This window comes from Meles meles, chromosome 16, assembly GCF_922984935.1.
Source record: "Meles meles chromosome 16, mMelMel3.1 paternal haplotype, whole genome shotgun sequence".
Taxonomy (NCBI): Eukaryota; Metazoa; Chordata; class Mammalia; order Carnivora; family Mustelidae; genus Meles; species Meles meles.
This window is the reverse complement of record NC_060081.1, coordinates 67,918,338-67,945,029: the sequence shown is the minus strand read 5'-3', so window position 1 is coordinate 67,945,029 and position 26,692 is coordinate 67,918,338. Positions and strand designations below refer to the sequence as shown.

Genomic DNA, 26,692 nt, shown 5'->3' with positions numbered 1-26,692 from the left:
CTGGTTATGAAACCATGCCCCTGCCTTAGAAAGATACATATAATACAAATCAGTCAGGGTGAGAGGTAAGTCTAGGCACCTTTGGTACTTTGATTATCATGGGAAGCTCCCCCTTAATAATTTCAACAACATCTGTATCTGGGAGCCCCAGAGGATTCCCACCTCCAGCCCTTCTCAACTGCTTGGGAGGATAAGGGGTAAGGCAGGCACACAACTTTCTTTCACAAGGGTGGAAGCAGATCTGAGACAGACTTGCAGACCAGTTAGAGAGATCAAACTTTTTCTGAAGTTCAAAATCTGGAAGAATCCCATAACACAGAGGTCAGCCATCCTAAGACCAAAAATTCTGCCCATGGGGTTTTTTTTTTTGTTTTGTTTTGTTTTGTTTTTTGAGCCTGCTGCTAAGAATGGCTTTTACGTTTTTAAATGATTGGGGGGGCGGGTGGTGGATCAAAACAAGGATGATATTTCGTGACGTGTGAAAATTATATGAAATACAAATTTCTGTGTTCCATAAATACTGTTATTAGAACACAGCCACATTCTTTTTTAAAAGTATTTATAGCTGCTTTCGAGCTACAGTGCTGGAATTCGAGTCAAGTATTCTAAGAGATTGAATGGCCCGCAAAGACGAAAACATTTAGCTCTTCAAAGAATAAGTTTGCTGACCCCTTAAAGTTACGCATGTTCACGTCCCATGCGGAATGTGTTCCGTACCCGCAGAGGGGAGCTCACCGCTTTTGAGGAACGCGGGTCTAAAAACTGAAGACCCTGGACAAGTCCGTGTCCTCAAGTTCCCCAGGTATAAAATGGGTTTAGACGCAGTGATCTCTCGGGGCCTGCCTGGCAGGGCATCAAAGAAATAAAGAGGACAGGGACTCGGGGTAGATCTCGAGCTCCGGGCGCGAGCCGGGCGGATCCCTCGGGGTTTCCAGCCGCGTGGGCGGGCGCAGCGCCCCGAGGCCCCGCTTTCGCAGGGGAATTCCGGGCGGGGCGGGGCGGGGCCGGGGCGGGGGGCCGCCCACCGCCTATAAGAGTGGGGGCCACACGCTGGCTCTGGTCATTCGCCTGCGCGCCTTCTGTGGACCGCGGTACCATGGCCACCGCCCGCCTGCTCGCGTTGCTGCTGCTCCTCGTGGGCGCCCCCGCCGCCGCTGCCGAATCGGTAGGTGCTTGGAAATCTCCGGGGGGGCGGCCCGGTGCCTCCTTTGTTCCTGGGGGCCTGGGATGGGGGGCTCGGGGAGCCGCGCCTCCCCCAATTGGACGCCGAGGCCAGGGAAACTTGCTGGAAACTTGGCTCTGGGGTCACGGGGAGGTGCCGGGCCCGGGTGGCTACCCCGCGCGAACGTGCGCCCCAGCCTGTTGCTCTTCCCGCCTCTGCTGGCCTCGGCCCCGCGGCGCGCTCCAGGCTCGGACGTGACTAAGCCGGTGTCACCTCTTCTGTCCCCACACTCGCGCCCTTCGCTGGTGATCCTGGGGCAGGCTCCGAGTCCTGGGTCCCCCTCTGCTCGACCTCCGTAAGCGGCGGCTCTAGAATCCTACAGGGCCTGGGGACGAGGGGGCTGCGTTTACTCGGAAGGGGGAGGGGGACCGTTTGTGCGGGGGCCTTGTTTCACACACCAGGGGGTGAAGAACTGAGCCCTGACGGGTCTGGCCCCAGCCCTGCCACTGGCTTGTGACAGGGCAAGCCCATGGCCCTTCTGAGTGTCAGTTTCCCCATCTGCACATTGGGCTTGGGGGAGCGCAACTGGAGATGACCAGTGCTGCTTTAGGGCCCGCTCTGATCCTTCAAGGGCAGAGGGGAGGGATGATTTGGGCTCAGCACTTCACCAGGAGTTGAACCTTAGCCTTCTGCGAGAATACTGTTTATTTTTGTCTAGCTGCACAGGGGAAATCGGAGCATGCATCTTGAGTGGGGTAAAGGGGGTTGGGGGAGAGAAGGCCTCAGTGAGATCCAAGAAGCTCTCCTCTCAATGCCTGGTTGTCCCTGTCCTAGTTTTACAAAACCCTAGGCCACCAGAAGCTCCATTCATCCCAGCAGCCAGTGGGGGAGGAGGGTGACAATCTCATCTGGGAAGTTGGAGGAGTGGGAATTGATGGGAGAAGCTGTCTGGTCCCCAGGGACCCCAGCTCTGTGCCCCCTTCATGCCCGTAAGCCCCCCCATTTGGGGGGAGAGAAAGTCTGTAGAGTTTAATCATTGTTGAATTCTTTTTTTTTTTTTTTAAGATTTTATTTATTTATTTGACAGAGAGAGATCACAAGCAGGCAGAGAGGCAGGCAGAGAGAGTGAGAGGGAAGCAGGCACCCTGCCGAGCAGAGAGCCCGAAGCGGGACTCGATCCCAGCACCCTGAGATCATGACCTGAACCGAAGGCAGCGGCTTAAACCACTGAGCCACCCAGGCGCCCCTCATTGTTGAATTCTTTATGGGGTTCCTTTTTCTTACGGGCTTCCGGGAAAGTCCTTTCTGCCTGGCAGGCTTCTGTTGAAGAATGAGTGAGACCCGGAGAAGAACCTGCCAGCATGAGTTCAAGCAGGCAGTGATGAAAGCAAATATTTAGCACTTATGGTGTGCCTTATGGTGTTCTAATAGCTTTCTAATGGCTATTCTAATAGTCTGTTAACTAGCTTAATTCTGACAACCCCGCAGTTTACTGCTCTTAAGTGGGTCCTGAGGCTGAGGAGGTTAGCTAACTTACCCGAGGTCCCACAGCTAATAAGGGGCTGAGTCACTCAAATTTAGGCAGCCAGGCTTCCAAGTTTCTGCTCTTAACGATGATAAACTGCAGTCCGATGCTTTCTGAGTGGCTGTCCTTGTGTCTCATCCTCAGGGCTGGCCAGCCTCAAGGAATTCTGAGGTGGAAGGGAACGGGGGCCCAGAGTGAGGGGATGACCCAAATTAAGGGCAACCTGACCGGAAGGTTAGTGTCTGAGCCGGACCCCAGCCTACGCCTGCTGCTCCCTAGGTCCCCGAGAGATGTGTTGGAGTCAAGCAGCTGGGGAGACCGTTGAAGGCGTGTCAAGTTGGGTCCAGTCACACAGCAGTCCCAGTTCAGGGGCTGCTGAGTCGGCAGGTGCTTCATGGTGAGGAGCAGACAGCTGGGTCCTGGGGGCAGTTGGAAGGATACGGTTTGGGGGAGCGCAGCTGTGTCAGTCCTGCGAATGGTGGCCCATCAGCTGGGGAGGAGTAGGCCCCGAGCAGCTGCTTCCCTTCCACAGAGAGGTGTCCAGAGAGGTGCCTGACCCTCTCATCCTGACCTTAGCACTCCCCTTCCTGGCGAGTGTCACAGACCTTCCACCTCTCATTGGGTCACAGGACTTACCCTTTTGCCTCCCCTCTCCCCTTCCTGCCAAGGTTGTGGCGGGAAAAATCAGACCTAGTCATAGCTGAGTAAATAACGATGGAGACGCCTGCCGTCTTTTTGCAGGTGGAGAAAACAGGCCCAGGGGGAAGGGGTTTGCTGATGGCAGTTAGGATTTGTTGAGGGCTTTCCAAATGCCAGGTCTGGTGCATTTTATCCTCATGAAAAGCCCAGCATATGGGGATTGTATTATGCCTACTTTACTGATGGGGGAACTGAGGTCTCCCTCCAGTCGTGCTGTTGAGGCCCCTCCCCAAGTTTTAGGTTTAACCAAAGGCCTGCCCTCCCCTTGCGTGGTATCCTACCCCTAACCCCAAGGGCTTGGTGCCACAAGTTTTGGGAAGGGAACCCAGTCTGAGCAGCCAGCCTCTTCCTTGGCGGGGCTTTCTATCCCAAACCAGTTCTTCCTGTCCAGCTGGGAGCATTCCCCTGAACTGCTTTCCTGCCACTCCTTCCCCAGCCAGTTAAAGACAGCCTTGTTTTGGGAGCTGGACGCCCCCCCTTCACCCTCCCCTCAGGTATTGCTGCCCAGGGGCACAGCCTGCCGATGTGGCACCAGGCCCAGTGGGTTCTGGGAAAGTGTATTTTAGCTTAGAGATGTTTCTGGTCTCCTTAAGAATTCTCTCCCTTAACTGCACCAAGGTAGGAGTGGGGCAGAAGCCCAGGGGCTCTGGGACCCTTGAGTGGCCAGTGAGAACTCTTTGGAATTCTTAGAAGCCCGGAGAGCTGCCAAAAAGGATATTTGGGCCATGGTTCTGTGAGATTGAGATTCTGCCATCTGTAAAATGGGGTTTGAAACAAATGACCTTGAATGCCCTTTTCAGCTCAAGTATTTCCCCATCCCCACCACACATAACCACTTCCACCCATGGCGGAGGGAATTTCTGCTGTTTTCATCTTCAGTGAAATACTGGTCCCTTAGGACTCAGCGAATCCTAAGTGAATGAATACATGTATGTATGAATGAATTAATGTATGTAACGTAATTCTGAAAGGTGCACCGAGTTTGTTTATCACGAATAGGAAGGTCTTCCAGGGAAACCGCGAGGTAGGTTTTATTACCTCTATTTTTATAAGAAACTGATGCTCAGAGGAGGATAGTGGCTTGCCCAGGTCAGAACCAGGTCTCTCTGATAATACAAAGAGTCTGATTAGAGCATCTTCAGAGAACACTCCATATGAGGAAATCAGCTGGGTTTGAAGGCAGATACCTTGAGTTCTGCCTCTGAACTGCCAGGTGACCTTGAGCAAATGAGCTCTATCTTTAGTAGGACTCCATGTCCTTCATGTAATAAGCCCATCTTGGGCTAAAGCCCTCCAAGGGTCCTTCCTGCTCTGAAAACACACCGCTGGGGGGTGGGGGGGGGGTAGGGAAGGTTTCTTGGCCCCCTGGGTGAAGATCCTAAACAAGAGAAGCTGGGGGGTGGAGACATTCAGCTCTTGCCATCCCCAGCTCCTGGAAACAGAGGGCTTTTCCAAGGACTTGGAGTGCTGGGCCGTCCTGAATGCGGAGCTGGGAGAGCCAGGCTGGGCTTCCAGCCCCAGTTCCCCCTTGGGAGGAATGGGCTTCTGGTTGTTCTCAGCCTCCTGGACTGGTGGGTGTGATTTCCAAATGACCACTTCAAATTGGGGGAAGGGGCTGGACAGGGCCTGTGAATCACAGAAGGAGAGCGGCGGCCGGCCTGAGTCACCCATTTCCTGGCTAGTGGGATGACTCTGGTGGGGGTGTTGGAATGGGCTCCAGAGTTCTACCTTGTCCTCTGAGACCCTATTCGAGATAGTGACCGAGCACCCCGGACTTCGAGGGGCTGTGCAGGAAATGCCGGTCCTAGGCCTCGGGCCTTCCCGTGCCTTGTGGGTGGGTGGGCTCTGACACGGTGCGAATCCAGCCAGCCTTCAGAATTGGGCTTGGGACCTGTGCAGAGCAGGTAGAGCTGTTTCCCAGAAAGTTCTGAGCAACCAGAGCAAAGCTGGTGCCGTCCAGATAGGACGGCACCCCAGGAGGCTGATTTTTCTGACACCCTCTCCTTGCTACCTGGAACTGGCTGGAGAGCTCTGGAACGGTAGTTTGGGCCCAGACTGACCTGACTTGCAGGGGTGTGAAGTCCACCTCTACTAGCCACGGGGCGGTGGGCACGTCGGCCAGTCTCCCCGGCCGCTGCTTCCTGGGCGTTGTGGTGAGGCTGCAGGTAAATCTTAACAACATGTGCCTGGGAGGGAGGTCGCATTCTTAGTGACAGGACACCAGGTGGTCGTTTACCTTGGAGGATCCCAGTCCCAGGGCTCCTGGAACACTCTCTTCCTTCCACTCCCCCCGCCCCCCAACAAGGTGGGAAGGGAGGAGTCCAGGGTGGGGCGGATGGAGTTCAGATCTCCTGTTTGTTTATTTTAGAAGTGGACTGTTCGCTAATTATCCGATGGGTTTATATTTAAACAAGAACCAGTTCTCAGCAGCCCCACCCCTCCCGCTGGGATCTGTGGGAAGCCCTCTCTGAGCTGTTTGCCAGCAGCACTGGAGGGTGGTGGGGGTTTGCTAAAGGCGTGGGACCACCTGGACAAAGCCCCAGCAGGTCCCCTTCCCCAGTTAGAGGCTCAGAATTTCTAGGCCTACGGAGGCTGAGTACATTGCAAGTAGCACTCTGGCCTTGCAGAAGGGGCGTGAGAGGTACAATGTCTGAAAAAGCCAGTAGGTTTTCAGTGCCTGGAGAGGGAGGAGAAGGCCTCTGTCAACAGTTGGGGCCTGATTTAACCCTAGAAGGACTGGAAGCCTGACTTCTTGGGCTGGTTAGTTAGTAACTCACGGGTGACCTTCAGGCACGTCCCTGCATCTGGCCAGGCCCTTTGGCCCTGTCTGCCAGAGGCAGGGTGACTAGAACTCAGGGTTCCCCAGTGGGTCCATTTCACAGCCAGAAAAACCTGAGTCACCATCGCAGCTCTGCTGCTCACCCCGGGACGTGTAGTTAGTTAATAAGTCACTTCGCCAATGTGTCCTCAGTTAAACACCCGGTGTGTCACTTAAGGGTCATAATCGGTGTTTGGCAAACTTGTAAAGTGCTGGCGTGATCTTAGTTTATTGTGAGCAGGTAGACGAGGGTTCTTCCCCGGGCCAGATGTTGGCTTCAGGGAAGTGGCATCTGAGTGCATGCTGAAAATGTAAACCGATAGTTAAACAGTTCTTGGGGTTCAAAACTTGCTGTCCTGTCCAGAGGGCTCCAGGAGTCCCCGTGGATCGCTTTTTGATTTGAACAGTTCTTCCCAGCTTAGGCCTTCTACAGTCCCCCCACCTATCCCTGCTACTTTGACCCTGTCTGTGCCCCCAGTTACTCACCACCCCCACCCCCTGGCCAGTCCCTCTTACTTAGCCTCTCCCCTCCCCCACCCTGCAGGCCCGGGGCTCTGCTGCCCCAGTTTTCTCTGGCACAGTAGAAGAGGCTGGCTAGTCAGGTGACACCTGGGGTAATGGAAAGGGGAGGCAGGGAGAGGCTGGTATGTGTGGAAACAGTGACTTGGTGGAGCCTGTTGGTTGTGGCCAGGCCTGTGGGACTGGCTGTACCACTCGGACCTCAGGCCATGGGGGCAGGGATGAGCCGTGGCCGGTCACAGGGAGCGAGTGGGACACTCCTTGCCCCGGGAAAGACCGGCTGGGAGAAGTCTGTGGGACAGACTGACCCGGTCTGGAGCAGTGGCTTCCCCATGTGGGTGTGTGTGTGAAGGGGGGAGCCTGGGAAGGGGCAGGAAGCCAGCACCCAGGGCTGATCTAATCAGCTGAGACAAGGCTATCGACTCTGCTCTGGAGAACATGGGAGGCTTGTTTACCTCCCGCCCATGGATCCAGCAGGGACTTCGGATCTGCTGCCTAGATTACACGCCCCAGCTTCAATACACCTCTGTCTCTCTGGCCCTCGGGGAGCCAGCCCCCCTCCCGGCTGTCTCCAGCAGTAATCGGAGCAGTGCCCAGCTTGGTTACCAGGCCCTGAGACAGAGGGAGGCTTGTCTCTTTGAGAAGCGTCTTTTACAGGTGGGCAGACAGGCAGTGGGGAAAATCCCCATCACCTGCTGGAATGCAGGAGACCCCCCCCCCCAACTCCCATCCTAGCTGGCACCCCAGGATCCTGGAGCCCTTGCTGTGGATGAGATGCCCTGGGGGGTTGGTGAAAAGTTGGCTGCTGGCACTGCCAGGCCTGGCTTCTCTCCGGAGTGATTGTGTTCAGAGTAACCCGACCTTGGAGTGGGCAGAGCTGACATTCGAACCCCAGACCTGCCTTAACCCTTCAGTTACCAGAGCACCAGGCTGTGGATTGGTGTGTGGTTTCTTTCTGCCTTTCAATATTTTTTTTTTTTCCCCAAAGCAGGTCAGGAAATACCCCGGGGGGTACAGGTCCCTCAGTAGAATGTCAGGTGTCTCTGGTCACTGCTTTTTGCTTCTTTTTGGAAAAATACCACTGAGTTTCTTCTGCTCCATTCTTATTAGAACGGGGACTGCCAAGTTGTATGGACCCATCTCTGGGTTCTTTGCAGTTTCAAGGGACCTGGTTGGTTGTTGAAAAGTCTGGTCCCAGAAGCAAAGTAAACTCATTATAGGTATTTATTCATGATTTGCAAAGCACACTCCCCCCAACCCCCATCCACTGACCACTTTCTAGCAATGGAACTGTTTCCACAGCTTTTCCCTGGTCTCTCTGAACCCTTTGAGCGCTAATCCCTTTAGCCTGAAGGAAGGCAGGTGGGGATTAATAATAGCTTTGACTCATTGAGCACCTGCTGTGTACCAGGCCTTATGCTGGGTCCCTTGCACACACTGATGCATTGCACTTAATTCTCATCTTCCTGCAGGGCACTCCTAGCCCTGCTGACCAAAAGAGAAAGCTGAGAGTTCAAGATGAGATGTATACCCCAAGACTCCGTTAGTTAGAAAGTGGCCAGACTCTGCTTTGCTTGTGGGTAACCACGGTGCTGGCAGATCCTTCATTTCAGCCGTCTAGAGCTCTGCTTGTGGCTCCCCGGTTTGCTCCTTCTGTGGGATACCTGACCCTTCTGAAGAGGGGATGGGGGAAGACAGTGATTGTACCAGAGGCCCCTTCTGGGGAATCTCTGGTCAGAATCACTGTGGTGGGTTCAGTAGTCGGAGCCCAATGTCCTTGCTACCCGCCCCCCCCTTCCCCGCCGCCTTGAATTTGGCTTGCAGGATTGTCCTTCTGGTCTCACCTCCTGAAAGAAAGGTCAAGTGTGTCCCTGACCCTACCTCTGCTGGCGAAGGAGCCTGAGGGCAGAGTTGGGGGAGGGGGAAGCTCTCCTCGCTCTTTTCCTCCCACCAGCTGACCAGGCCTTGACCCTGAACTTCTCACTGGTGCCCCAGCCAAGTTTTTCTTCTTTTGTTCAAGCAGTATCACTTTCACCTTTGTTCGTGCCCTGACGGAGCCTGGCCTGGCAACGTAGGGCTGGGGTGGAGAGGTGACGCGTGGGTGGCGGTGAGAACTCTGGTTGTGGCTGAGGCATGGTCTTGAGAAAGATCTGGGTTCAAATGCCAGCTCCGTTGCTTTCTAGTTGTGTGACTTTGAATAAATGACTCCGTTACACCCGAGTTCCCCTGCAGAATGGCCAGAGCACGTTTCAAGACTATTGGGCTGGACAGATGAGCTCATAAAGGGGAGAATAATCCAGCTTGGTGCCTGGCACAAAGTGGATATTTCAGCGAGTCACCCCAGACCCTGCGTGTGCTTTTTTCCCTGAGGACTGAAGCTGGAGGACTTTGGGCTTGGGTTGGTGACCTTTTCCTAGCTCCGTGACTGTAGTATAAGGACTGGATGTGGAAATGTCTGGAATGACAGCTGCAGCCTGTGGATTTGCTGAGACCCTTAGTTTTGCAGTCAAAATCCTTGAAGCGGGGCGGGGTGGGGGGACAACGCCAGCTTCAAGCATGGAGACCTAGGTTCTAAGTCCAGCTCTACTGCCAAGTGCTTGGGAGTCCTTGGCAAAGTCCTTTGTCTTAATGTTTGCCAGGTTATAAAATGAGACCATACGGCTCTATAAAATGAGACCATACGGCTCAGCGGCCTTGGTTACCTTCTGGTGGCAGGTGTTAGTTCCTTTGGAACAGAAGCGCACCTCCCCCCCTCTTCTGTGGCTAATCTGGGGAGGCATCCAGCATCTCAAGCCCCCGGGCACCAACCCCAGGTGCCCACCAGCCCCACGGCAAGCAGGGTCTGTGGGACCCAGGCCCACGGACCTATTCAGCTGGTGATTTCTGTTGCGGTTTGTGAGAAAGGAGACCCCGAGGGCCCAGAGAGCATGCCTGTGTGTGCACGCTTACCTGTGAACACACGGTCCGCGCAGGCAGGGATGGCGGTGAATGGGGAACAGATGGGTAAGCACCTCTGGGGGCACGGTAGGTCCTCTCTGGTCAAGGCCGATTCTGGCTGCTGAGTGGCCTGGTTCTTCAGATCCACCCCAGCCTGAATGGGCCTAGTCTGCAAAGCGGGTGAGGCAAGGGCCGGCTGCTGGCATGCCCCTCACCCCCGTACACACAAAGGGATGCTTGCCCATGATGCTTGCCCATTGCTGAGCTAGTCTTAAAGGGTTCCCATTTGGGAATCTCCCTCTTGTCAGGAGTCAGGGGCAGAGAGGAACAGAGAGAGGGTGCTTCTGGAAGAGGGATTTGCTTTCCTGTGCCCTCCCATGAGCATGCCCCCCAGAGCTTCTTCCAGGCCCTGAGACTTGCTGGAGGAAGGCACATTGGCCCCTCTAATGTGTCCTGAGTGCCCTGGGATAGGTGTCTGACTGGGTCGACAACTGGCCATGCCGCTGACCCCTGGTGCGATCTTAGCCAAGCCGTCTATCCTCTCCAGGAACCTGGTCTAGAAAGGAAAGGGGAGGGATCAGCAGGCAACCCCTGAGAGGGCTGAACTGCCAGTGAATCTGGGTTTCAGCTTTGGTTTCGAGACCACCATTCCTCTCTTAGTCTCCATCTAGCTAATGAAAAACTGAGCGAGTAACTCAGCCAATCAGCATGCTAATTCTGTGGGTTGTTTTGAAACACCCCTTAGCACTTTCACATAGTAAAAGAAGGGCAGGACGAGTAAACAACATTCCAGGGCTCCAGGGGACAAGAACATTACCTGAAACTGCCCAGTGTTGGGACCCCAGACCCTTTCTGGGGGACTTGGAGCTGTGACTCGCACAGGTGGTCTGGTCTCCGGGCCAGGTCAACAAGTAGCCAAAGGACCATTTTTTTTTTCCTCCACTGGGCTGCATTTGACCTCCACTCACTAGGGCTCCCGCCTAGCTTGGGTGGCTGGGCATTCTGTGTGCACGTGTGTTCCTGCAGGTGTTCGTGCGCATGTGGTGAAAGGCTCAGGTGACCTGTGCCTGGTTCTGGTCCAGCGTGGCCATTTTCTGCCAAAGTGACCTTGGGCAAGCCACTTAACCTTTCTGAGGCCCCGGTTCCACTTCTGCACAGGATTTATCAGGAGAATGGACTCCCTTTGCTAAGGGCTTGAGAGGTCCTGCTCTTTGCGATCTGGGGCCTGGGGGAATTTGGGGCAGGAGATGAGGGTGGGAGCCCAGGGACCTCGCCCCAGGGACAGTTTCGCAACCGCTGTGAGGCAGCCTTCCTCCCAAGCTGCCAAACCGAAGCCACAGGCACGGGGCTGTGTGCGGGGGCTGGAATTCCAACACCAGCAGCTCAGCAGCTCCTGATTCCCGAGTCATGAAGTCATCCCCAACCCGGGCTTAACCCCTTCTGGCTCCCCACCCCCACATGTGCCCAGTGTTTGGCAAAGACTGTCCCATCCGCTGGAAGAGGGCTGCGTGCCAGCTGACTTCCCCCTAACCTGACCCTCCTCCTCCCTTCCCGGAATCCAGCATCTGCGCTTCCGGGGGTGGAAGAGGGCATTGGAGTCAGGTCCTGCCCACCTCGCCCCGGAAGCCAGTGGAGGAAGTTCTGACGAGCCTTGGCCTCTCCTGCAAGGCTTACCTTGTTCTAGGAACAGATATCCACCCCCCCCACCCCCACTCCCATCACTGACAGTCTCCGCTGGCTGTACAGGGACAGCCTGGGGCAGTCAAAACGACACTTGGCCTCTCCACTCTTGAATTGTCTGGCTGACTCAGTTCTGTGACCTTAGGCAAGTCACTCCCCTGTCCAGAGCTCAAGTTCTCTCCGGTTCTGTGAAATGAGAGGACGGGGCCTCCCTGGCCTCTGTAGCTGGTATTCTGGGGGTTGTGAGCAGAGCCCCTGTCTCCTTCAGTTAGAGGCTCTGGGAAAGAGGAGGAGAATGTTTAGAGGAGGGGTGTGTATCGAACTTCCTCGAAACCCCAACTCTTTTGGCAAATTGTAGGCACTTTAGTATCTGAGTAAATGGCGGAGGGGGGGATGAACTTTGCTCAGGGTTGTTGTTCTTTGGGAAGCCTTAGCCCCAGAGCAGAGAGAAAGGTGGTAAGCATTCTGAATGTTTCCTACCCTTGTGAGCTCTGGGAGATGGGAACAGAGTAGCTGATGTTCTTAATCGGACCTTGGGGAAGCCTTTGCCTCCCTGGACCTTCATACTTTTTCCTTTGAAAGCTTCTTGGTGGAAGTGGACTTAAGATTCTGCTGTGATGTGATGGGCTGGGCCCCCGTGGGGTAGGGACGGAGGACATTTGTGGGTGCTGGAGGGGATGATCCGTCCACAGGGTGCCTCTCTGTGCCCTCTCCTGGGCTGGTACAGAACAGATCTGTGGGAGATGCTGGAGAACTGAGTAGAAGAGTGTGCTAATGGACTTGGGAGTCACCAAGTCTACGCAGTGCCTGGCCTGAGGCTGCCCTAGGGTGTGGGTGAGCCAGCTCTGTCTGTCCCAGCCCAGTCTGAGTCAGCTGGGAAGGGTGTCCTAGACTGGGCAAGACCAGGGCTGGCAGCCCTTTCCCCGCTTGGGGTGAATCAGCCGTGACTCCAGGAGCATCCTGGAAGCCTCGAGTGTTAGACCCTCCAGCCAGTGTGCTTCTGTCGTCAGGCAGCTGGATGCTGAATCCTCACACTTCCACCTGCTGCTGGTGTGAAAAGGAAATGCCCAGTTTCCTTGGTTGTAAAATGAGGTTAAAGACATGCCTTAGGTGTTAAGAACAGGGACTGACACATAGTAACTGTTTAGTCAGTGGTAACTAGTAATATTTAATGTTGATGAGTTTTAATAAATAAAACTCGATGAGTTTTATTAGCCCAGGTTGGGAAAGAGATTTATTTTGCCTAAGGTCACACAGCAAGTTGGGGACCAGGAGGGGTGGTCTCCAGGTTCTGGTCTGATTACATTCCAGCACCCCGGGTTATCTTACTGAATGCCCACTTCACTGTGTTTTGGGGGCCCGGGGGCTGTTACAGAGCACGGTGGGGGGGGGGGGGGCTACTGATGTGGCTGATGTGACTTCCTGTTTCATTCTAGATCCGAGAGACCGAAGTCATTGACCCCCAAGACCTCCTAGAAGGCCGATACTTTTCTGGAGCCCTACCAGATGACGAGGATGTTGGGGGCCCTGGGCAGGAACCCGATGACTTCGAGCTGTCTGGCTCTGGAGATCTGGGTATGGAGGGTGTGTGGTGGGCTGTCTGGGGTCCTAGGGCTGAAGGGAAAGTGACCTCACCGAGCACAGGGTAGTGAGCTCGCCTGGAAACTTGGATTTGGTTCCCGGTGGTTTCCTGCAGTGCTCCTCCCCTCTCAAAAAAGAGGAAACAAAAGTTAACTATCAACCCTTTTCCATTCCTGGCAACCCTCCTTGGGCAAGTTATTTGTTGCTTGGAGTTCATTTGTAGCTCTAGGTTTTCTGAGCACTGGCCTGGACCTGTCTGCCTGTGGCTGGGGGCTTGGTGGGGGTGGGGCTGGAAAGACCTGACAGTGTTTTCTTCTGAAAAGGAGAAGGACCTGCTCAAAGGCCTGGGAGCATGTGTGGGCAGAGGTGTGGGTGGGGAGCCAGGAACAAGCTCCTGCTTTGGGGGGTGGGGAGTGGGTGAAGGGGCCCAGGCTTCCAGGCCCTGGATGAGGGGGAGCTAGGGCTGTTACTGGTCATCTTTGACTCCCTGGCTCCTCCAGAAGCATCCTTCCTGGGTGCAGAGGGGTGTTGAAAGTTGGGAAGTTGGAGCTTCAGAGTCGCATAGTCTTGAGTTCACTCTGCCTCCCTGTGACCTCTGAGCCTTGGATTCCAAATCTGTAAATGCTATGAAAGATAGTCTCATATTTATTTTTTTAAAGATTTTATTTATTTATTTGATAGAGATCACAAGTAGGCAGAGAGGCAGGCAGAGAGAGAGGGGAAGCAGGCTCCCTGCTGAGCAGAGAGCCCAAGGCGGGGCTCGATCCCAGGACCTGAGATACTGACCTGAGCCGAAGGCAGAGGCTTTAACCCACTGAGCCACCCAGGTCCCTGAATCCAAGAGCAGGGGTTACAGAGCAGGGGTCTGGAGCTCACAGAGCATCTGCTCCGCTCCCTGCCCAGCATTCTTGTGAAAGAACCAGGGAGCCCATTTTACAGATGAGGTAACTGAAGGTGGGGTGGGAATGGCCACTTGCTATACCTTGAGCATAGGAGGGTTGTACATTAGGACTCCCACCAGCCGTGGCTGATAAAGGGGGAGGTCCTGTATTTAAGGAGAAGTGGCCTCACACTCACACAGCCTTTCTGACCTTCCAGATGACTCAGAGGACCCCCAGATCCTTCCTAAAGTAATCCAACCCCTGGTGAGTAATTCATGCTTTTTTGCCTCTCCCCACGTGCTCCTCTTTAACACCTATGGAGGGGTCCATAAGTTGAGGGTCTGACCTCCCGCTGCAAGAAAGCTTTTATTTGTGGCCTTGGCTTCCTAGGGGCAGGCACAACTGTGGGTCGTGGGTGGGCCATCCTTCCTGCAGGGATAATCACTGTCAACACTTAGATGTGTTTCCAGCCTCCTTTCTGTGCATTCCTAGGTATTTCCCAGCACAGATATCAAACTGTAGATAACAGTTGTGTGTGCTGTATTCTTCACTTAAAGTGGTCAGGAGTTTGAGTCTGTTTGCCCCCATAATTAAATGTGCTTCCTGGGCATTTGTATAGGCTGCATAATCCTACCTAGTTCACTGTTTCTCCCTTATTGATGAAAATGTTATTTATGATCTTTTGACTTCCTGAAATTCTAACACTAAGCAGGCGTCTTTCCCTCAAATCTCCGATTAGCAACTTGGGACAGAGTCCCGTAGGCAAAGTTACTGCCTTAAAGGGCAAGCAGTTTCTGCCTGCAGCTTTGCCACACTGCCCTCCGGGTGGTGATTCTCAAATATCCACTGACCAGCAGTGAATGCCTAGCACCCCGGTGCCATTATTCATTCCCCATTTGGGACAGATCTGGAAAGGTTGAGGGTGAGCATTCGATGGCATAGTGCTTGAGAGGTTGGTTGGTGCTGCTTTCTGTCCCAGGCCCACCTGGTTCAGCCAGCAAGATGGCAGAAGCAGACTCCCTCCCTGGGAGGGAGGGAGTGTTCTTGTCCCCTGCCCGCGGTGCGTCCCGAGGCCACGCTGAGTGTTTGTCTCTCCTCCTCCTGCCCCATCCAGGTGCCTCTAGATAACCATATCCCTGAGAGGACAGGGCCTGACAGCTGGGTCCCCACTGAACACAAGGAATTGGAGGAGAACGAGGTCATCCCCAAAAGGATCTCGCCGTTTGAAGGGGACGAGGACGTGTCTAACAGGGTGTCCATGTCCAGCACTGCGCAGGGCAGCAGCATCTTCGAGAGGACCGAGGTTCTGGCAGGTGAGGTTCTCACTAGAGACTTGGAAGGGGGAGGGGACCTGGGGGAGATGGTGCTGCAGACACAGATGCCTTGGGCTCCTTGGTACCCCTTCCTTCCCACTACAGGGTACCCTGGAGCCTTAAGGACTACCCCTCCCCAGGGGGTGGGTCTGACCGGGCTTGTAGCCTGCCGGAGGGGGAGGAAGAAAGGAAGAATTGCATATCAAAGGTTTCTGAAGAACAGCGTGAGAGTAGTCACTTGCCTTATTAAGTCCTTCTGTCTTGCTTTCAAAACGTTTGCACAACCTGGGGGGTGGTTGGTACTGGGGAGTTAATTATTAAACATTGACTTCCCTTGAAAGTCCCTTGAAAGTCCCAAGACTCCTTGGATTGGGTTGTCTCCCCATCCACCCGCTTGGTCACTTGACAGCCTTATGACCTTGGCTGAGAAGCTTTCCAACCCCATTAGAGGAGGGGAGTCTCAGTTTCCTCCTCTCTGAATGGGTACAATGCTACCCCTTCGATTAGTGTCATAACTCCTTGAAAATTAGAATCTGAAATAATTTGGGCACCCGGAAAGCACTTTCCTGATTTGTTGGTACAAGCTGTCATTGAGTCCTCACTGACTAAATCCTGGGTGGCATATCGAGGTCCTTCCTATGACAGATTAAGACACCGAGGCCTGGAGAAAGAGGTTCAGGATTGGCATGATGTGAGAGTCACAAGGTTCTCGACTGGTGTGCCGTCCTGGGAGCTCTGCCCCAGGGTGGGGCTTCGGGCGACGTCTTCATCTGGGGTGGCGACAGCTCCCTTTTCCCCTCCCTGGCAGCTCTGGGATCACCAAAGCTGGGGCTGGGTTGTCAGAGGGAACTGTCTTTCTGGCCAAGTCTTAATAGGCCAAGGGCTGCCTGCATGAACCAACCTGGTGAATGGGTGCCTCGGGCCCAGGCTTGGTTACTCCTGTCTCCTGGCAGCCAACTGGGCCAGTACCTCCCTGGAGGTTTGCAGTGCAAGGGAAGAGCCCTGTGCCCTGCATTTTGCAGATAAGGCTCCTGGGAGAATATAACCCCAGGTGACCTTGGGCCCAGCTCAGCCTTCATCCTGGCCTCCTGGTTGCTGTGCCATGTAAGAGGGGTAGTGGGTGCTGTTGGAACCAGAGAAGCCCTTAGAGACCTTTTCACCTTCTAAGCTTCTGAATATTTGGTAAAACCTCCCCCATCTTTTTCAACCACAGAGTTTCGCTTTTAGCTGGCGTACGTGGGATCAGCATAGGGTTTTTCTTGCACCAGCTAAGGGTTTTGCTGCTTTTAAAGAAAAATGTTAAAATCACTGATCTAGTCCAAGCAAGTGTGTCTTATAAATGGGAAGACTGAGGCCCAGAGAAAGCAAACCACTTGCTTGGGTCACATAACAAGAGACAGAACCAAAGCGAAGTCATCTCTTAATCCTTCCAGTTGAGAATTAGGCACGCGTAAGATCTTCATGTGAGAAGTGGTGTACTGTTGTGCTAGTTGGGGTGAGACCGTCCATTCTAGTAGCATCCCGGTGGCACCTGGGAGTTTCTCAGGTGCTTGCTAGATGCCTTCTGATCCGTGTGCCTCCCTCACTGAGTCCCCACAATCCGATCAGACAGGTACATCCGGCTGTCTGGAGGCTCAGGAGAAGCCAAATCACATGTCCAAAGTCACAAAACTAGCCCTGGTATTTGAACCTAGGACCACAGTCACTTTTGAGACTGTCCTTGAACCTTAACCTTGTGCAAAGAGAGGCCCAGGGCAGACCAATGTCCCGATCAGAAGAGCCAGGAGGTTATCAGTGGGGAAAGGTGATAAAAAAACAGTCATGGAATTGAAACCTCATTCCATGTGCTTTTTCTGTATTTTGGGGAGTCACTTTGTTGTTGCTTTTTCATAGAGTTTTAGCCAAGAAAGAACCTTCCCGAGCTGCTCTGTGCCATTCTGCCCCTGTTCTGTGCATAGATTGGGAGTATGTGCAGGGATGGACAATTAATCTCCTTAACCCTGGTTAAGACCGAATTAGGGGACTCAGTCTGCCCCAGCAAGGATTCTGTGACCTAACCCTGCCCCCTCAACAAGCAGGATAGAGCCCATCAGGCAGCCTGGCGTTCTGCAAAACAGCTGTTCACCTGAGGTCAGCAGCCCATGTCTGCCTGACCCCAGCAGGCACCTTTGGCCAGTGCTCTGCTCTGAGCTGAATGGGGAGAGTCATTTCTTAAGCACATAACTGGCGTGCCAGACCGAGTTCAGGGTGCTGGGGACACACGTAACCACCAGAGTTTACAGTTGGTGAGTACTGAGCCTCCACCGTGCATTGTTCTGAGTATTCACGGTGGGTTGATTTATTTAATCCTGAGGACCCATGCGTGAGAAAGGTCCTCCTGTTTCCATTTTGCAGTGAGAGAGATGAAGGCGCTTGCCCTATGGCACAGCCAGCGATGAGTAGCAGGAGTGGGTTGTAGGCTCAGCCCCTGAGCTGCACACGGAGGAGAGGAAACCACAATATGTCATTGCCTGTGACACAGTAGCATGGCCCCACGTTCGCATGTCCGAGCTGGGTTTGGTAGCGTGCCCGTGTGTGGGTGGGGCGCTTGTGTACCTGTCCGGGCAGGTGTGCGCGCACACAGTCTGCTACGCAGTGCGCCATACTCGGGCCTGGCGGGGGGGGCGAGTATGTAAGGCGGGTTGTCGCAGCCTGGGGGTTTGCTGGCTCCCGGCCATGCGGTGCTAAGCTGTTGCAGGGGCATGCCTGGCTGTGGGCTCCAGCAGGTGCAGGTTGGAATGGTGGCTTTGCCACGCTGGCCCTGTGGTCTTCAGTGACTTAACAGTGACCCCCCACCACCACCCCCAGGCTTGTGAATGAGGTCGTTCTGAGCACAGGTGACAGCAAGGGGGAGGCTAGATGGGATGGAAGAGAGCTGACTGGGGGGACTTGGCAGTGTGTCCAAGGTCCTGACCTACAGTTGTCCCCATTCTTCCCCTGCAGCTCTGATCGTGGGTGGCGGCGTGGGCATCCTCTTCGCCGTGTTCCTGGTCCTGCTGCTGGTGTACCGCCTGAAGAAGAAGGACGAAGGCACCTACGACCTGGGCAAGAAACCCATCTACACGAAAGCCCCCACCAACGAGTTCTATGCCTGAAGCGCCCGCCTGGGCACTGATTGGCTTGGACCTCCACGGGGGAGGGAAGCCGAAGGATTGAAGGGTGGACGTTAGGGTAGGGGGAGGGCTACCTAATACTGACCTTTCAGCACCTCCAGCTCTGATAATGTTTCAAGTGTCGGAAGAGACATCATCTTCTGTTCCTGCCTCCTCTTGATTCTCTGGGCCTCGGTTGTCCTGGCAGAAAAATAGGGTTACCCTTGGCCTTGCTGAAGGCAGGTCTGGGATTGGATCCTTTCTTGATCTTAAACTTAAAAATGTGGGCCCAGCGTACAACCTGTCCTGAACCTGCCTCACCCAGAGCCCCTCTGAAGCTGGGACGGGAGTCCTGCTGGAGCTCTGCCCCCAGCAGCCTTCTCCCTCCCTCTTGTGAAAAGGAGCCAGGAGAAGGAACTAGAACCATCTGCACCTTGAGACGTGTCCATCCAAGGGCACTTGTGACCACACTACAGGAGTCTGTGGCATACCTTGGGCCATTCTCGGCTCTTTCAAGTTGACTTTTTGGAAATCGACCTTTTTTATTTGGGGGAGGGCGTGGGGAAGGAGGGAGGGTGGGGAGAAGAATTGAAGTTCATACTGGAATGGATTTGCAGAGTATTTGCAAGTCTACCGTAAGCGGGGTAGTTTTTTCTGATTGGTTCATTCCTTGGTGTAGGGCCTCTGCCTGGGCAAGAGTGTGCCGAAGCCGAGACATTCTCCGCTCTCTTGCACTTTCCACAGTACCTGCGAAGTTTGTATTTAATGGCTTTTTTTATTTTTGTTTCTCGAAGATGAGAGAAGAGACGGAGATACGATTTTTATTAATTTTTTTTTTTTTACTATTTATAGCTTCAGATAGGGCCCTCTTTCCTCCTTTTCTTTAAATATCCTCCCCCCCTCTTTTTTTTTTAATACTTAACACTCTCCCTGCTGATGACCTTGGCCCTTTCTGAAGCTGCTTCCTCTTAAGGAGTAGCTTTTGCTGAAACAGTTTTCTAGCAGATCCCAAAATATAATGTAGGGGATGGTGGGATATTTGTGTCTCTTTTCTTGTAATATATTATTATTCTTCCTTGGTTCTAGAAAAATAGATAAATATATTTTTTCAGGAAATAGTGTGATATGTCCCATTTGAGGTTGGCTGGATGGTTGAGTGAGTGGATTTTCATGTGGCTGAGTGGGTTTTTGCCTCTCTTTCTCTCTCTCTCTCTTCGCTCTCTCCCGGTTCCTGGTGCCTTCTCCTGATTGGGCTGGAGTTGTTGAGGGTAGGCAGTTCTGTCTTGAGCCCAACTGGTGTTTCTTTGCTCTCTCCAAATTTCTGAGAAAATTGGAGAGCTGTGCTATCCACTACGGTGGCCACTGGCCACATGTGGCTATTCAAATCAATGAAAATTGCGTAAAGTGAAAAATTCCTTCCTATTTACACTAACCACATTTCAAGTGCTCATTTGCCACATGTGACTCGTGGCTGCTTTAGTGAACACGCAGGTAGAGACCATGTCCACCTGTTGAACCACAGACCTAGAGAATGAAACTGACTTAACAAGTCCCAGCCCCAGCCTTGCGGAGGGGGGGGGGGGGAACTTATCTCCCTGGGCAAACCGGGAGGATGGTGAGGGCTGATGGGGCCCTGGCCCTGAAGCTTGTTATCGGTGACCCTGCTGCTCCACGAAGAGGCCTGGTGGCCTAGCCTGGGCAGGCCGCCTCTTCTCCTGTCCCCACTGGCTGGGGTACAGGGGAGTCGTCCTTGCCTCCTGCATCCTTCACCCCTACAACCTGGGGTCCCAGCTGGCTGGGTCCTGTGCACTGCCCTCCTCCCCCTTGCCTGTCCTTTCCCCCTGGCTGTGTTGGGAGTGAGCACATCAAAGGGTCACCTCACACTGTTGTCTGTTACTTAATTTTTTTTTTTTGATAAGATAATAAAACCTGGTACTTTCTAGATTGCCCGTCTCTGTCATTTTTAAAGTTTGTAAGAAGTCATCCTTTCGGGGTTCTGTATCCCTTGATAGCAGTGGAGCCTGAGAGAGTTGCCTGACCAGATCCCATTCGTGGGGCCAGACACCAAAGGCAGAGATGTACGAAGCCAAGGAAGGGCCTGGAGGGGAGGAGAATCAGAGAGTGCAAATGGCGGGCTCCTGGGTGGCTCAGTTGGTTGGGCAACTGCCTTCGGCTGAGGTCATGATCCAATAGTCCTGGGATTGAGCCCCACATTGGGCTCCCTGCTCAGCAGGTAGCCTGTTTCTCCCTCTCCCTGCTCCTGCCCTCTCACTCTCTGTCTCTCTTCAAGAAATAAAAGTGCACATGGCAACCTGTGGGCTTGTCGTGCCTGCCTTGGTGTTTTGTTCAGATGGTACCTTGTTTCAAACAAGTCCTTGGATCAGGTGTCAACTATAGAAATGAGAGTGTTTCCCCATGTAAATCCAGATTCCCCACTACTCTGGGGGAAAACTCAAAAGATTTGGCTCCTCTCCAGCCACATGGCCGCAACTGGAAGTTGCTCACAGGCAGGATCCTGTCTAGACGTGGGTTCTGTAGGTTCCCATAGTCTTCGTCCACCTGCTGTCACTCTGCTTGGCCTCTGCAGGCATTGTGGTAGGCAGGTCTGGACAGAGCCCATCGGTGCCTCTCTTGATCCTGGTAAAAGCCTTTTACCAAGGGGGAAACCTGCCCTTAGCTTGTCTGCAGAGTTAAGCCTGAATTCCAGGGCTTTGGTGGTCTAAGCTTGGTGCCGTGTCTCCCAGTGCTTAGCTGGGGTGAGGGGAAGGACGCAGAGGAACTGGCAGTAGAAGCAAACCCTCAGGTCACATGCCTGTGCCAGAACCCACTCTGCTTCACACCAGCACCCGCTCTTTGGCACAACGATTCCACAAAGTGGGTGCTGTCCGTGTCCCCATTATAGAGACGGGGGTGCTGCAGCTAAGAGGTTACAGGACTCGGTCCGGAGTAAACCAGCTGACCAAGCATAGAGGTGGGATTTGAGCCCAGGCACTTGGGATCCGGAGTCCACCCACAGCCACATTGCCCATCAGAGCTTTTGTGTGGCCCAAGGTCCTTCACTGGAGGCCGCTTGGGACTGTTAACCCCCTCTGAAGCAGCCAGCCTGGCCTCAAGTCCCTCCCGAGGCCCAGGTGGCTTGAGCGGATCTCTGTTCCTCATAACCGGGTTCTCGAAGAAGTTCCTCACATCTGTGAGACCTGGTAGCTGGTGGCCACGTGGCTGTTTCAGTTGAAAGTAATTTTTAAAAACAGAAACAGTTCCTCAGTTGTCCCGGCTGCATCTCAAGGGGTCAACAGCCACGTCCAGCTGCTGCCGCTCTGGGCCATGCAAACACAGGCAGAGCATTTCCACTGTTCCAGAAATCTCTGTCAGGCCTGTGTCGGGTGATAGGAGACGGTGGCTCAGGACCCCTGGACTTGGATTTCAGCTTTTACAAAGCTTGTGTGCCAACAGCCTGCAGAGGGGAAGGTCAGAGCCGGGGATCAGAAGGTGCTCAACAAAAGGCACCCTATTCTCCTCATCAGCGCCATCCTTTGGGTAAGCTTAGCTCCAAGAGGCCCCTCTATGACCTATTACTGTGCAAAATTACCCCTGATGTAGGGGCTAAGGACCACGATCTCGCAGAGTTTCTGCAGATCAGGAATGTGGGAACAGCTGAGCTAGGGGGTGTGGGGCCTCACGAAGTTGTCGTCAGAATGCTGATGAAGGCGGCAGTCATCTGGAAGCTTGACCTGGCTTGGAGGATCCACTTCCAAGGTGGCTCACCCACATGTCTGGCAAGTTGGTGCTGCAGGCTGTTGACAGGAGGCCGCAGTTCCTTGCCATGTGGACCCTCAAGGGCCGATTGTGTGTCTTCATGACATGGCGGCTGCCTTTCCCCAGACAGTGACCCATGAGAGCCAGGTGGAAAGTACAATGCCTTGTATGGCCAAACCTCGGGTCCCGCTCTGTCACTTCCACGAAGTAGCCTCTTGGTCACACAGGTCAGCCCCATTCATTGTGAAAGGACACTCCAGGAAGCAAGACCCCTTAGAAGCCATCTTAAAGGCTGGGTTCCATATATCCTGGCTGCTGGCCAACTCTGGACAGGGCTTAATTTCCCTAAGTGTTAACTCTGAGTGCAACTTGGGATAATATTATTTCTGAGGATTGGGCACAGGATGCAAAGTAGATTTTAGACAATATTGAGCCGTTTTGTTCATGATCTTGCCATTTTCCTGAAGCAGTAAAAACATGGACCCCTGTATGGGGCAATTCCTCCATGGGGCATGGGGAGGCCTATAGGCCCAAAAGATTCCCTCTTGCCAGGAATTTGCTACGTAGTTTTGGGGCGTGAGAGAGTCAGAATTCTAAGGTGGCCCCCGATAATTCTGCCCCCTGTGGTAGACACCTGTATATTCTTTCCCCTTGAATGTCGGTAGGACCTGTGAACATGATGGAGGCCACTTCTATGACCAGGTTACATGAGATAGGAAAGGCCAAGGGGTTTTGCAGAGGTAACCGATGTCCCAAATTAGTTGATTTTTGAATTAGTAAAAAGGGAGAGGACCTTGGGCGGGCCAGGCTTAATGATTTGAAAGCACAGATAAGAGGGTCTGGAACCCTCCTGATAAGAGAGATGCTCTCCTGTTGGCCTTGACAAAGCAAGCTTCCATGAGTTCTACAGCTACAAGGACATGAGTTTTGCCAACTGTGAGCTTGGAATAGGACCCTTTGCCTCAGACAGACTGCCCTGTGAGCTCTGGCTCACACCTTGATTATGGTCTGGGGAAACCCTTAGCAGATGTACCAGCTAAGCAATTACTTGGACTCCCAATCCGTGGAAACTATGGGACAGTAAACAGGTGTTATCTTCACCCATTATCTGTGGTAGTTTGTTACACAACATAGAAAACTAATACAGGGGGCGCCTGGGTGGCTCAGTGGTTTAGGCCGCTGCCTTCGGCTCGGGTCATGGTCTCGGGGTCCTGGGATCAAGTCCCGCATCGGGCTCTCTGCTCGGTAGGGAGCCTGCCTGGGTGGCTCAGTGGTTTAGGACGCTGCCTTCAGCTCGGGTCATGGTCTCGGGGTCCTGGGATCGAGTCCCGCATCGGGGTCTCTGCTCAGTAGGGAGCCTGCTTCCCTCTCACTCTCTCTGCCTGCCTCTCTGCCTACTTGTGATCTCTGTCTGTCAAATGATAAATAAAATCTTTAAAAAAAAAAAAAAACTAATAGAGGAAGGTTACCTGTCTCTGGGTCACCACTTTGCCCATCCGTGAAATCGAGCGGGCACAATGTCTGGATCACCTCTAAATGTACTTCTGGAGGAATGACAATGACAGCAAGGCTCCCATATAAAGTGGGGACAGTGGGTCAGGTCTTGTTGAAAGTGTTTTACATATATTGGTTATTTTACTCCTCGTGATGCCTTGTGAAACCAATACTTCCCCATTTACAGAAGGGGCAACAGAAGCACCGAGCGTTTAAGCGACTTGACAAACCTGCCCAGCTTCAACATAAAACTTTGCCTCCAAGATGGCTGTTGTCTGGAAAGCGACCATTTGTATTCCTTGATTTTAAGGTGATCCCTCTGAAAATACACATGAATCATTAAGCGTGAGGAGGGAATATATATATGTGTATCAGGACAAAATCAGCCAAGCCCAGGATACTCCTTGCCAGGATGAGGCGTGATTGGCAGGCACCCTTTCAGACACCAGCTAGGGCTGGGGAGGAGAGGGGGACAGTTGAAAGAGATGGGGGCTGGGGGATGAGCAGAGTAGGCTCCCCATTAACCCCCATCATCAAAGTGACTCCATAAAGAAGTTGGTCACAGGGCTTTGCCTTCCCCTAGAACTTTGCCTGCCTCTGGCGCCCACAGCCAGCTGGAGCAGGTGTTTACCCCTTCGGCCCCTGAAAGCATTATTGTGCCACTACTGCCCTGCCTGCCTTTTTCCCTGGGGGTTGGGAAGAGAGCCAAGCCTGCCTGGAGGGCCTTTTTTTGGTGAGTATGGTCAGAGATGACTCTTAGAGAACTTAGTGGACATTATCTAATTGGTTTCATTCTCCTTGAAGCTGTTTCCTCCCTTCCTTGCTGTCTTCGCGGTCTGTGCCTTCAGCAGTCTACAGTCTTCCCCAGGGAGGAAGGTGTCTGAGAATTCTACCCACACTGCGGTTTTTTTTTTGTTTTTTTGTTTTTTTTTTTTTCCACACTGCGGTTTTAATAGTTCCTCTGAGAAAACCCCACTTAAAAGAAACAAAAGAGAGAGAAACCCAAGAGTCAATGCTCAAGCCTGTAGACTAGGTTGGTTATGGCGGAACCTCAGGCAACGTGAGCCGGTAAACTAGGAGATTTTAGAACCGAGATTTTGACTTTATTCTTGCTCTGAGAACCCCAGAGTCCCAGATTTAGCATCAAGAGTATAGGATTTAAACTGGGCTCTGCCATCAGCCAGTTCTTGGAGTTTCGTGGGCCTTCTCTCCGAGCCTGTTGCCTCGTCTGTAAAACTTGGAGAAATATGGACTCGAGCAAGGATTCTCAACCCTGGAGTTCTGATCCTGACAGTGTGAAAATGTTAAGATTAGGTTTTAAGACCCGAATAGTTCTTGAATGAGAAGTAAATGAAAACGTAACTCTTGGGCGGGAAACAGTGCCACCTGCTGGCCTCACTTTGCACTTGCAAATCTCCTAATTGCGAATGCGGCGCACAGCTTTTGGTTATTTGTTGAGCCCCACTCAAAGTTCAAGGTAGGCTAGTGTGCCCTCTAGGACACAGCCATGAGCCTCTTTGCCCAGGAGCTCACAGTCTAGAGGGGACAATCAACACGTACATAAAGCCCTTTGATCCAGGGTGGGTGGCTACAGGGTCCCGGTGAAGTTCTAGGGAAACACGGGGTGGGGCCAGGGTATGTGAATTGTGCGGTCATTCGAGACTCCGTACTTAGAAGGGCCTGCCTTGATTTTTATGCTCGGTGTTGCTGTCTTGAAATTCTTAATGTTTGAACAAGGTACCATACCTTTTCATTTTCTCCTTTTATCCCCCCACATACTTTTTCATTTTGCACTGGGTCCCACCCATAAGGTATGAAGCTAGCTAGTCCTCCCCTGGGGAAATCTTGGAAGAGGTGCTATTTGAGCTGGATTTGGAGAACAGCATAGTAGGTGGAGGGAGAGGAAAGAAGGAAGCCTATTCTAGTGTAAGAGACACGGTGGAGAGGTGGAGCCCTTAGGCCTCCATGACGGAGAGGTGTGAGGGAAGAAGCTAGGGAATGGGGGAAGGTGGACAGCGAGGGGACAAGATGTCAGAGGGATTCAGGTTCGGGGCTAGGAGGACCTCCAAGCACAGAACAAAAGCTGGAACTCAGAAGCCAGGCCAGGGCTGGAGCTGTGAGGTCACCGACTTCCACGCGGGCGCACAGGTGGGACCAAGGACACTACGGTTCCCTGAGGGGAGTACCAAAGAAGACAGAGCTGCACCGCTGGGCCTGGGCTCTCAGGACAACCTGGGATCTTGGCTTCCAGGACTCCTGCCTGTGGAGTGGCAGAGGAAGTCCTTGAGGGCAGAGCTGAATGGGCCCTCGTGCCCCAGTGCCCTGTGTGGTGTGCTGTGAAACTCAGTCTCTTACAAGTGGCTTCCTTCTTCAACAACATCACGGGGCCATGAGAGCAAACTCTCGTGAGGCGGGCTCTTGAGTGAGGGCCATTTCCCATTCAACTTGTTTGCTGCATTCCTGGGACAGGATGCGTTCTCAGGGGCACGAGGGCCCTTCAGCAAGCTTCTCCTTCCTTGCCATAGCGGGTTTTAGCCGGCTGATGGCGGATGACAGAGCTTCCTGAAAACTTTGGGAGGTTTAAAGAGCAAAGGTCACCTCCTCCCCTTGGGAAATGGGTGCTTGCTCACAATTCAAGGAAGGGCCGAGAGGGGTAAGAGCTCTGAACCTGCATTTCAGATCAGTTCTCTCCACGGGGCACCATGGGGACTGGTTCCGGACTCTGGCACCCAAGGTATATCTACATCCTTGGTTCCAACGGCCAGAGCCAGAACCCTGCCTGGTTTTTCTGCTTCCTTGTAAACCACAGACTTGACAAAGTAGGGGTGGGTGGATCAGGATGGACTGTGATTTGATCCCCAGACCCCATGCAGAGTGGCCTGGTTTTTGCCCAGTTGATCCCAGGAGTTCTGCCCGGAGTCAACCTGTGTTTTGTATCCTGTGTTTGTCCCTGGGCCTGGGGAGCATCTTTGCATGGATTGTGGGGGGGCATAGCTAAGAGGGTAACTTATCCCCAGACCCAGCAGGTGGGCCCTGGGGCAAGGACAGGAGCTCCGGGATGCTAGCTGCTTCTGAATGCCATTCCTTCTCCAGAAGGGGTCAAAAAGGCAGGCTCTCTGTTCCATCAGACTTGTGGTCCCTTCTGTGTGTGTAAGGGTGAAAGGGAGTACACTAAGCACCCCACTCTTTGGGGAGG

The 26,692-nt window shown here is 53.3% G+C and overlaps 1 protein-coding gene across 1 annotated transcript; it reads left to right on the top strand.

Annotated features, from left to right (window-relative positions):
• The first annotated feature begins 1,060 nt into the window (after nucleotides 1-1,060).
• On the top strand, nucleotides 1,061-20,190 carry SDC4 (syndecan 4). Its single transcript, XM_045981121.1, has 5 exons — nucleotides 1,061-1,165; nucleotides 12,777-12,915; nucleotides 14,020-14,066; nucleotides 14,917-15,115; nucleotides 18,098-20,190. Exons 1-5 carry the CDS (start codon nucleotides 1,097-1,099, stop codon nucleotides 18,247-18,249), a joined length of 606 nt encoding a protein of 201 aa, XP_045837077.1. The 5' UTR covers nucleotides 1,061-1,096; the 3' UTR covers nucleotides 18,250-20,190.
• The last annotated feature ends 6,502 nt before the right edge of the window (nucleotides 20,191-26,692 follow it).

Coding starts and splice junctions, on each gene's coding strand:
- SDC4 (XM_045981121.1), top strand. CDS start 1,097: ATGGCCACCGCCCGCCTGCTCGCGTTGCTGCTGCTCCTCGTGGGCGCC. Junction 12,916..14,019: donor GTCTGGCTCTGGAGATCTGG/GTATGGAGGGTG, acceptor CTGACCTTCCAG/ATGACTCAGAGGACCCCCAG. Junction 15,116..18,097: donor GAGGACCGAGGTTCTGGCAG/GTGAGGTTCTCA, acceptor CTTCCCCTGCAG/CTCTGATCGTGGGTGGCGGC.